Source organism: Carcharhinus amblyrhynchos, chromosome 1 (genome assembly GCF_965287045.1).
Source record: "Carcharhinus amblyrhynchos chromosome 1, sCarAmb.v2.hapA, whole genome shotgun sequence".
NCBI classification, from domain to species: domain Eukaryota; kingdom Metazoa; phylum Chordata; class Chondrichthyes; order Carcharhiniformes; family Carcharhinidae; genus Carcharhinus; species Carcharhinus amblyrhynchos.
The window spans coordinates 109,838,647-109,851,186 of NC_137324.1; the positions used below are offsets into that span (position 1 = coordinate 109,838,647).

Genomic DNA, 12,540 nt, shown 5'->3' on the forward strand with positions numbered 1-12,540 from the left:
AGAGAGAAAAGAAACGGAAAGAGAGAAAAGACAAATATATTAATGACATAATGTATTGACTGTCACCTTCTGTCCACCCTGGTGAAAGCAATAATGGAATTTTCACCACCTACTTACCTCGCTCAAATACATGTGCGTACACATCCTGCCAGCATTATTTTTATTGATTGTTTTCGCAATTATTTTCAGTCAGTTCTATTAATCATTAACTTGTGAATCACACTACAAAAGTTTATCATAGTTTATAAAAAAGTTAAAAGCATTTTTGGCAAGCATGTTAACTAATTTTACTACTGTAACCAATGGTTATCTTCCTTGTTTTGTGACAATCTCATCTGTGATAGGCTAAAGCAGATGTTGCTTGTCTGGAAGCCAATAAAAGTCAATGAACACAAGCGTGATAGGGGAATGGGACTGGCTGCAAGTTAAGATATGAGTGGCTGAGCTTTGGATGACCTCAAAGTTTATGCAGGGTAGAATGTGGAAGACCAGCCAGCAGTGTGTTGGAATAGTCCAGTCTAGAAGTAATAAAGACATGAGAGGGGGTTTTCAGCAGAAAGTAATTTGATGTAGGGGCAAATTCAGATAATGCCCCAGAGGTGTAACTAGCAGGTCTTGTAATGGCATGAATACGAGGTCAGAAGTTCATCATGCATTCAAATCTGATGTCAGGGTTATGACTGGACTGTCTTCATCTTAAATGGTCACCAGGGAGAGAAATGGATTCATTGGCAAGGGAACGGAGTTTGGAGTGGACACCAAGAACATTGGCTTCAGTCTCTGAATGTTTAATTGGATGAAATTTCTGTTCAGTACTGGATATCAGATAAAGAACAGAGGATTCAAGAGAAGTTTCAGTGAGATAGAGCTGGGTGCTGCTATTAGCATACATGCGAAAACTAATACTGTGGTTTGGATAATGTCACCAAGAAATTGCACGTAGAAGAAAAAGAGGAGGTGGCTTGAGGTACAGGGGTAAGAGTGCAGGAATAGAAAGATAAGTCATTGCAAGTAATTCTGTGGCTTTTAGCACCATTGAGAAAAAAACATGGAATTGTACACAGAAATATTAGACTTAAAAAAAGGCCCGAGTTTTATATTTTAAAATGGACACAACTCCAAAGCTAGCTGAGAATGTATAGTTAGCCACTGACTGGAATGGCTGCAGGGTGTTTCTCTAAGGGACAATGGACCCCCTCCCTATGTTTTTGAACAAGGCAATAAAAACATTTACAGACTGATTACCATTTTTGGTAAAGATAAAGAAACATAATGAATATCTCATCTCAAGGACCCTTGATATAATTGCCTAGATGGAGGACAACTATATTCTGGATTTCCAGTTAGCATATGCAGAGAGGGGGCTAAAAGCTAACCAAGAGAACCATCCAGTACCCCCCCTTCCTGCTCTGCTGGTCTGATTGATGTGGTGCTCTGAGGAAAATCAACTATTCACCAACAGAAGTCAACTATACTGGAATGAATTTGTAACTGTTAATTCCTCACAATTAAGGACTTTCCATATAAGTTTTTAATTATTTTTCTTACCGTTGGACTCAATTCTTACTTCTAACCTGTATGAAGTAGATGCATGTGCTTTACCATTTTTCCTTACATTTTTCATAGTTAATAAACTTGCTCTATCTTAACTGAAGAAAGACCAGTTAAATTAGCTCCTTTTTAAACATAACCCTTGGGTCTGAAAAAGGTGACCGAGAGAAAAGGAACTTTGTTAGATTACATCTAGTTGCTACCAGCAAACGGTGGGTTGAAGAAAGACATGGAGCCAGTCAATCCTCCTCACCCAGCTTTGTCACAATTTGTGGGTATCCCAGCTGGACATTGACAAACCGAGGAGGATCTTGCCTGGATCAATAACTTATAGGGAACCTCACCTGAGGCTGGCCATAATATTAGATAAGAATGGAACTATTGAGCTGGACAACTGTGTTAAGGTGTTGGAGGAGAACGGTGTGGTCAACTGTGTCAAAGGCTGTAATGATGTGGGTATGCCGGCGTTGGACTGGCGTAAACACAGTAAAAAGTCTGACAACACCAGGTTTTAGTCCAAACAATTTATTTGATAATAGACTCACAAGCTTTTGAGGTTTCCCTCTTCGTCAGGTGAATGGAGAGTTCTGGCCTCAGACAGAGCATATAAAGCACAGACAGTTTAGAGATTACTGATTAGAATGCGAATCCTTACACCTAACCTGCTGTTCAAGACCTGAAGTGGCTGACAATGTGAGTGGAAGGAGCACTGATCACAGGTTACAGAGATGTGTATTGTCTCCAGACAGTACAGTAAGTGAGGTTTTGCAAACCCAGGCAAGTCACGGGGGTTACAGATAGTGCGACATGAACCCAAGATCCCTGTTGAGACTGTCCTCATGTGTGCGGAGCTTGGCTATCAGTCTCTGTTCAGCGACTCTGCGCTGTCGTGTGTCGTGAAGGCCGCCTTGGGGAATGCTTACCTGAAGGTCAGAGGCTGAATGCCCGTGACCACTGAAGTGTTCGCCAACAGGAAGGGAACAGTCTTGCCTGGTGATTGTCGAGCGATGTTCATTCATCCGTTGTCGTAGCGAATGCATGGTCTCCCCACTGTACCATGCTTCGGGACATCCTTTCTTGCAACGAATCAGGTAGACAATGTTGGCCGAGTTGCAAGAGTATTTACCATGTACCTGGTGGATGGTATTCTCACATGTGATGATGGTATCCATGTCGATGATCCAGCATGTCTTGCAGAGGTTGCTGTGGCAGGGTTGTGTGGAATTGTGGTCACTGTTCTCCTGAAGACTGGGTAGTTTGCTGCGAACAATGGTCTGTTTGAGGTTGTGTGGTTGTCTGAAGGCAAGAAGTGGGGGTGTGGGGATAGCCCTGGCGAGATGTTCATCTTCATCAATGATATGTTGAAGACATCATGACTACTATCGACACTGCAAACTGCCGGATCCAAGTGGAGAGGATCTCCAAGAAGATTGCGCATATCGACACAGACATCAAGTTTTTACAGAGATGCAAGAAAGCAGACAAGATACCAAAAGGACTACAGATCACGAACCCACTCAGGGCAACCTATAACACAGACTACGCTGAGAGACTTTGCCGTTACACCTCTCTCACACTTCTCAACCACCTCATACACCAGCTTTACAGCAAACGCCACACCCTGGAAACTAAAATGGAATACATTTTCTCAACTTGTGCTCAGGATGCAGACCAACTGCGAAACTCTGCCAAGCAGATGAGACAAAGAAACTACACCACCTACATGCACACCAAGAACAGGAAACTTGAAAAACTCGGCATCGCCGCCAGCAACAACCAAGCCTCCCCCAGCACCACAGTAGAAAACATCACTACCGCAGGGAGGTCTATTGTCAACTTGTCGGACTACACACTTCAACCAGATGAAATTGAAGTTCTCAGCCGAGGGCTCAATTTCTGCCCCAACACCAAAATGGATCCCATCAGTCTTGCAGCTGACACAGAGGAATTCATCAGGCGAATGAGGCTGCGGGAGTTTTTCCACAAACCCCAAGAGGCCTACAGCGAACACAATGAGACAGCCGATGAACCAGAACAACCGACAGAGAGATCCGCAGTGCAACAACCTAAGAGGAAGGAATCCAATTGGACTCCTCCGGAAGGCCGCTGCCCTCGACTGGACTTGTATGCCCAAACCATCAGGAGGTGCGTTAACACCAGATTCATCAGCCGCACTCACAAGACAGCCCCGAACATCACCCAAGCACAACGCAACGCCATCCACGCTCTCAAGACAAACCGCAACATTGTCATCAAACCAGCAGACAAAGGAGGGGCCATCGTCATACTGAACAGAACGGATTACTGTAAAGAAGTGTACCGACAACTAAACAATGAGGAACACTACAGACAGTTACCCACAGATCCGACCAAAGAACACACTCGTCAACTCAACAATCTGATCAAGACCTTTGATCCGGACCTTCAGAGCACCCTCCGTGCTCTCATTCCATATACTCCCCGCATTGGAGATCTCTACTGCCTCCCAAAGATATACAAGGCAAACACACCTGGCCGTCCCATCGTGTCGGGCAGTGGGACTCTGTGTGAGAACCTCTCCGGCTACGTCGAGGGCATCCTGACACCCATTGTACAAAGAACCCCCAGCTTTTGTCGCCAGACTACGGACTTCCTACTGAAACTCAGCACACATGGAGCAGTTGAACCAGGGACACTCCTCGTCACAATGGATGTCTTGGCGCTCTACACCAACATCCCCCACAACGATGGCATTGCTGCGACTGCCTCAGTACTCAATGCTGACAACTGCCAGTTTCCAGATGCAATTTTACAACACATCCGCTTTATCCTGGACCACAATGTCTTCACCTTCAACAACGAGTTTTTCATCCAGACACACGGAACAGCCATGGGGACCAAATTTGCACCTCAATATGCCAACATCTTCATGCACAGGTTCGAACAAGACTTCTTCACTGCACAGAATCTTCAACCGATGCTATACACTAGATACATCGATGACATTTTCTTCCTTTGGCCTCATGGTGAACAATCACTGAAACAACTTCATGATGATATCAACAAATTCCACCCCACCATCAGACTCACCATGGACTATTCCCCAGATTCAGTTGCATTCTTGGACACACGCATCTCCATTAAGGACGGTCACCTCAGCACCTCACTGTACCGCAAGCCCACAGACAACCTCACAATGCTCCACTTCTCCAGCTTCCACCCTAAACATGTTAAAGAAGCCATTCCCTATGGACAAGCCCTCTGTATACACAGGATTTGCTCAGATGAGGAGGATCGTGACAGACACCTCCAGACCCTGAAAGATGCCCTCATAAGAACAGGATATGGTGCTCGACTCATAGATCGGCAGTTCTGATGCGCCACAGCGAAAAACCGCACCGATCTCCTCAGAAGGCAAACACGGGACACAGTGGACAGAGTACCCTTCGTCGTCCAGTACTTCCCCGGAGCGGAGAAGCTACGACATCTTCTCCGGAGTCTTCAACATATCATTGATGAAGACGAACATCTCGCCAGGGCTATCCCCACACCCCCACTTCTTGCCTTCAGACAACCACGCAACCTCAAACAGACCATTGTTCGCAGCAAACTACCCAGTCTTCAGGAGAACAGTGACCACAATTCCACACAACCCTGCCACAGCAACCTCTGCAAGACATGCCGGATCATCAACATGGATACCATCATCACATGTGCGAATACCATCCACCAGGTACATGGTAAATACTCTTGCAACTCGGCCAGCATTGTCTACCTGATACGTTGCAAGAAAGGATGTCCCGAAGCATGGTACACTGGGGAGACCATGCAGACGCTACGACAACGGATGAATGAACATCGCTCGACAATCACCAGGCATGACTGTTCCCTTCCTGTTGGCGAACACTTCAGTGGTCACGGGCATTCAGCCTCTGACCTTCGGGTAAGCATTCTCCAAGGCGGCCTTCACGACACACGACAGCGCAGAGTCGCTGAACAGAGACTGATAGCCAAGTTCCGCACACATGAGGACGGTCTCAGCAGGGATCTTGGGTTCATGTCGCACTATCTGTAACCCCCGTGACTTGCCTGGGTTTGCAAAACCTCACTTACTGTACTGTCTGGAGACAATACACATCTCTGTAACCTGTGATCAGTGCTCCTTCCTCTCACATTGTCAGCCACTTCAGGTCTTGAACAGCAGGTTAGGTTGTAAGGATTCGCATTCTAATCAGTAATCTCTAAACTGTCTGTGCTTTATATGCTCTGTCTGAGGCCAGAACTCTCCATTCACCTGACGAAGAGGGAAACCTCGAAAGCTTGTGAGTCTATTATCAAATAAATTGTTTGGACTAAAACCTGGTGTTGTCAGACTTTTTACTGTGTCAAAGGCTGTAGACAGTTTGAAAAAGAACGAGGATGGAAAATCTACATTTGTTACGGTCACATAGGGTGTCATTCATGGCTTTGCCATGAGCCTTTTCAGTATTGTTACAGCGGTGGAAGTGTGATTGGGCGGATCCATACATGATAGTTGACAGTTGAGCATAGCAATGGGCAAAATTTTGAAGTATCTCTACTTTAGCAGCTAACTATATCAATGCCATCTTTCCATTGCTATGTCTGTCAATTTTAACCAAGAGCATATCCATTATTTCCCAAGTGCACTTCTGGTAAAGAAGCCCTCCCTCCCTCCATCAGGGTCATTTAAAGCTAAACACAATTAAATCTGGGGACAAATGCAAACATCAGTCAGCAATTTAAATACAGTTTGAATCTAGGTAATGCAGACTTGTATTTTAACAATTCTAAATATTCCAATGCCTTAAATAACTTGTCTTAAAATTCTGCATGTGGAGCCATTTTTTATTAAATATACATGCAATGGTTATGGAAAGCCTGTCATACATAGACGCACTTAAATATAACACTTCTACATCACTCACATTTCAATTATTTGATCATGCACACAGTGAATCTAAGCAACTTTAGCTTTCTACACAGTTGAAAGTTTAGTTCCATACCTTTTCAACACGTGAAAGTGAGGACAAAGTCTGACTCTGCAAAACCTCAGGGGCTGTAAATGGTTGCAGATCCTGATCAGAAACATTCTCATCAGTGTAAGAAATATTGCCAGAGGGTAACAGCAGCAGAGACCAGGGTGAGATGATAAAACCTAGGGCAACAGGGTTAGCTAGAGAAAAGAGAAAATATCAACAAATTAATTAAATAGACATCTGGCCCATCTTGCTTCAAGCAACCCCACCATCCACCCCACAACACATGCCCATGCTAACATATACAAATAGCTCTCCATATGTGGAAATAATATATTCAGCTGAGAGAGCGAGGAAAAGGCAAGGCAAATAACATCTATTATAATAAGCACTTTGAGCATTACCATTCTTCAACCATTCAATTTTTAATTTTTTTTCATGAACAGCCATCTTTTTCATTTTTAAAATACCAGTTGCATTTTTCTTCTAACCTACTCAAGTTACCTACTACTCAAACTCTGCAGTATCTGCTTAGACTGTACTGAAAAAGCCAAAAATTAATTAAACATCAAGATGACAACGTAATTAAGTATTGTGACATTAGAAACTACCAGCTAATTGTATTGCTGATGATAATTCACTAGCATGTTGAAAGTGAACTAACAGCATGCAACTGAAATATCCATCCACATGAAAATGGGGCGAACTGTCCCACCATAAAAAACTTGCAAGGTAAATGAACATTGATGATGCAGTGATGCACAGAGTCACAGAATCTTTACAGTGCAGAAGGAAGCCTTCAGGCAAATTGTGTCTGTGCTCTCTCTCCAAATGAGCAACTCACCTAGTGCCATTCTCATCCCTTCTCCCCATAACCCTGCACATTATTTATTTTCAAATAAGTCCAATTCCTTTTGAATGCCCCGAATGAAACCCTAAACACTCAGCTTTCAAGTTTTTTTTTTCATATTGCTTTTGTTTCATTTGCCAATTACTTTAAACCATGCTCTCTTGCTCCTGTTCCTTTCATGGATAGAAAAAGTTTCTCCCCATCTGCCCATATCTCTCGTGATTTTGAAAACCTCTGTCAGAACTCCTTCCAGCCTTCGCTTCCCAAAGGAAAACTGTCCCAACTTCTCCAATCTACCTTCATAACTGAAATTCTTCATCCATTGAACCACTTTCATGAATCTTTTCTGCACTCTCTCTCCAAGCCATCACATCTTTCCTGAAGTATGGTGTCTGAAACTGGAAGTAATACTCCAGCTGAGGACAAAGCAATGTCTGAACAAGTTCACTGTGGCCTCCTTATTCTTCATGTTACTATTCATATAGATGCTGTATACTTTATTAACAGCTCTCGCAAGTTGTCCTGCCACCTTCATGACTAATGCACATATATGCCCAGGTTCCTCTGCTTCTGCATCCCCTTCTAGAGTTTTATCATTCAGATTTTCCATCCCTATTCTTCCTACCAAAATAAATCATTTCACATTTCTCCACATTAAACGTCATCTGCTACTTGTCCGCCCATTCCATCAACTTGCCTATTTCCCTTTGGAGTTCTACACCATCCTCCTCTCGATTTGAAATGCTTCCAAGTTTTGCATCATCCACAAATTTTGAAACTGTGCCCTCAACACCCAAGTCAAGGTCATTAACATACATCAGGAAAAGCCAGGGTTTCAAACACTAACTGCTCGAAAACTCTGCTACAAACCTTCCTCCAGCCCAAAAAGCATCCATTAACCACTATTCTCTGTTTCCTGTCACTCAACCAATCTTTGTATCAATGTTGCCACTATCCCTTTTATTCTATGAGCAACATCTTTGTTCACAAGTTTGTTCTGCCGCACTGTATCAAATGTCTTTTGGAAGTCATTGTACACCACATCAAAAGTAGTTTTGTAATCAATCCTCTCGACTATCACTTCCAATACCTCATGCAAGTTAGTTAACCACAATTTTTCCTCCAGAAATCCATGTTGGCTTTTCTTTATTAAGCTGCATTTGTCTGTGTGACTATTCATTTTGTCTTGAATTATTGTTTCAAATAGTTTCTCCTCCATTGAAATGAAACTGACTGGCTTGAGGCTGCAGAGCTTACCTTGACATCCTTTTTGAACAACAAAGTTTCCAGTATTCTGGCAAAATCCCAAAGTCAAAAGAAGAATTACGCCTAATACCTCTGCAATTTCCAATCCCACAGCATCAGGGTGCATCTTATCTGGTCCTGGTGCTTTATTAACTTTAAGTACGTATAAGCTATCGAATGTTCCCCTACCCATCAGTGGCAAACCCTTCTGGTTTCCAACATGACCTGGGTAGCAATTTCTTCCTTGGTAATGACAGATGCAAAATATTCATTTAATGCTCAGTTGTAAATCCCTTCTTTGACCCTAGTTGGCCCAACTCCTCCTTTTACTACCCATTTACTATTTATATGCCTGTCGAAGACTTTAAGATTCCTTTTTATGTTGGCCGCCAGTCTCTTTCCATTCTTCATTTTTGCTTCTCATTTGCTTTCTCACCTCCACTCCGAACACTCTATCTGTAGCAATTGTATTTTCTACCGGACATTTGGTATTCGTTTTACAGGATGTGGACAGCACTGACCAGGTCAACACTTATTATATATCCCTAATTGCCCTTAAGGTGTACTGGTGAGCTGTCTTCTTGAACTGCTGCAGTCCCTGGGCAATAGGTACAAGCACAATGCACTTGGGGAACAAATTCCAGGATTTTGGCTCAGTGACAATGAAGGAAAAGCAACATGCTTCCAAGTCAGGATGATGAGTTATTTGGAGGAGAACTTCGACATGTTGATGTTCTCATGTGTCTACTGCCCTTCTAGATGGTAGCAGTCATGTATTTAGAAGGGGCTACCTAAGGAACCTTGGTGAGTCACTGCCATACATCTTACAGATGGCACACACTGCTACCATTATGCATCGGTGGTGGAAGAAGAAATGTTTGTGGATGAGCTTTATTCTAACATTGGTAAGTGCTGGGAAATGATTTTTTACAAAGATCAATCTGGCTAACTATCTTTTTGACCCCTCCACTTATCTTTCCATTAAAAGGAAAATAAAAACCCAAAGACAAGCTAGAATTAAGTAAATTATACAGCAAGAAACCACAAGGAACGAAAGAGCATAAAAAGGCTAGACTGATCACAGCCCACTGCCTCCAACAACTTAATATAACCAAAATGCCCCAAGAGAGTAAAAACCACAAATAAAACTCCAAAGTAGGTAGAATTAACATTCTCCATTCCTCCCATTCCAAAAAGGAAATTATCAACAGCTCTCAACCTGTAACTTATATCAGTCTATTGCATTCAAAGCCTGACAGGTTTTCCTTCACAGTACAAAATTCCAAGTGTCAACAATTTCTGATGGAAACACGCAGTCAGAGCACAAAGATGCCATAATGAGAACTTCAGACCATTAAGAGAGACCATTTTACAGATGTTTTTCGGGGAATCTGAAATTAGAGAGTTGACAGTCTACATGTATGTGCAAAAACAATGATTTATCTTTCAGGTTATATAGTTAAAAGACCTTTCAATGTAGACTTAAACTACAAAAGGAGGTTTGATCTTCTGTACACTAATTGTCTTCATTACTTACTCTTATACATCTTCCATGCCTTGAGCAGCTACTACACATTTTTATGACTACATTTAATCACTTGCCCTAACACTTGAGTATTAAATAGGGCTTGCGATCCTACGCTCAAAAGAACAGGTCTTTACTTTTTTTATCTCATAGAAACCCTACAGTGCAAAAGGAGGCCATTTGGCCCATCGAGTCTGCACCGACCACAATCCCACCAGGCCCTACCCACATATCCCTACATATTCACACTAATCCCTCTAACCTCCACCTCTCAGGACACTAAGGGACAATTTAGCATGACCAATCAACCTAACCCGCACATCTTTGGACAGTGGGAGGAAACTGGAGCACCTGGAGGAAACCCACGCAGACACGAGGAGAATGTGTAAACTCCACACAGACAGTGACCCAAGCCGGGAATCGAACCCAGGATCTCAAACGGCATAAAACTATTGCTACTACATCCTGGACATTTAAGCCCCAACCCAAATGAATTGAAGACATGAAAATGCTTCCCCATTTATAATGTCCACAAAATACAGAGAATGTACATAAACAAATCTGTTTGGGTTCAAAAAATTGGCATGATCTGCAACATTTTAACAGACAAGTCACCACAGTAAAATATCATAACATTAATTTTAAAATTACAAAGGTCAGCTTCTTTTTTAAAGCCACTAAAAATATAAACAAGGGTGAAAAATGAACAAAACTACATCCTAAAGTTTCAAGATTACAGGGTAATGTTATTTTTCTCATGCAAGCCAGTCCTCCCTATCTATTTATGGATGCACTACTGGCATGAATAAACCTGAAATTCACTGTTTATTCATGGACGTGGCTCCTAGAAAAACTGCAAGATTCACAAAGTAGCTACTTTTAAAATAGCTGTTATGATCAGGTGACGAGGTATGAGTTGGCTACCCTTCTATTTAGTCTCATTGGTTGGTCACAAAGGCTTCTAAAGTTACTTTCCCTGTAAATTTCTTTTGAAATCCAAATGTATGAATTTGCTAATAAGAAGCCAATCAAATCAGATTTTCCTGAGCAAAAGAATAATTAAGTTTATTAGCTACTAAACCCGGGTGACAAACTAATGGATGCATGGAACACTCACACGCACATGCGCGCACACGTTCACACACACCAGAAGCAGAAAAGTCAAGAGTGCAATGGAAAGTTTTAAAAATATACACTGAAGTCCTTTCCTCGTCTTTGATGTGTAGATTTTTGACCATTGTGGCTGCTTGAGGTTAGATGGTTTCCTGTAGAATTCTGGAGTTGACTTCTGGCTTCCAGAGAAACAGAATGAAAGTGACTGCTAGTCTCCAGAAAGGAATTCAATTGATATGCCTTCACTGGTATGAAACAGGTAACAACATTATTTGATGGGAAATGAAGGATCTCTAGGTAGGTAAAATGGGAAAGGATGGCATAAAAACAAGAGGAATAGTTTATGATAGGGCAGAAACTGGAACACATCAACTGAGAGATTAGTTAGTGGCAGTGCCAAAAGGAGTAATAATGGAACAAGTCACAAAACGAAAGATGGGTCCAGAGGTGTAAATGGCGGAATAATGAAGAGCTGCTGTCCGGAGGCAAAAATGAGATAAAGGTTAACGGGATTAAGACTAACACATACAAAGAATTGAAACAAAATATTGGAGGGCAAGGAGGATGTCTGAGATTACAAGCTGAATTTGTTGAACTGAGAACAGAAGGCTGAAAAGTGCTCAAAAAGCAAAATGCTGTTCCTTGAGTTTCAATGGAACATTACAGACTGGCAACAGATGTCAGCAAGCTAGAGAAATAAAATCTCAGGCTATCGGATGCTCAGGGCCATGCCAACAGGCTGAGCAGAGGTGTTCCACAAAGCAGTCACCCAATCTGCTTTTGGCCTCCCTGATGTAGAGGAGGTTGCAGCACGAACATCAAAAACAGCAGAATGAATTGAAAGAACCACATGTAAATTGCTGCTTCACCTGGACAGACTATTCAGGGCCTTGGACACTGATGAGAGGGTCTAAAAGGATAGGTGTTACATTGCCTTCACCAGCATGGATGGGTGCTGTTAGAAGAAACCATGGTATTAGGCATGATTAAGCAGTGTGCCAAGGTTTCAGAAGGGTACAATTTCTTTGGAAAGCCAGAAGAGGAGAAAAAAGGAAGATATGATGGCATTACATTGGAGATAATGGAAATGTCAGAGGATGGTCCATTGAATGCAGAGACTGGTGGGCTGGAAATTGAGAAAGAGGGATTTTAGGATTGTGGTTCTGTGAGTGAAGGGAAGGATCGAGAGCACAAATGCAGGAAATGTGTGGGCCACAGTTAGGAGTCCTGTCAAGTAAGATGGGACATACTCCAGGGATGACATATCAGAAGTGTTGGTG

The 12,540-nt window shown here is 42.5% G+C and overlaps 1 protein-coding gene across 4 annotated transcripts in view; it reads right to left on the minus strand.

Annotated features, from left to right (window-relative positions):
• ptpn13 (protein tyrosine phosphatase non-receptor type 13) overlaps positions 1-12,540 on the minus strand; it is a 268,306-nt gene that overhangs the window by 186,315 nt on the left and 69,451 nt on the right. For all 4 annotated transcript variants that reach the window (XM_080191002.1, XM_080190993.1, XM_080190985.1 and 1 more), the window contains exon 3: positions 6,555-6,724. In XM_080191002.1, coding sequence (XP_080047128.1) covers positions 6,555-6,724 — 170 coding nt within the window. The remainder of the gene's footprint in view (positions 1-6,554; positions 6,725-12,540) is intronic.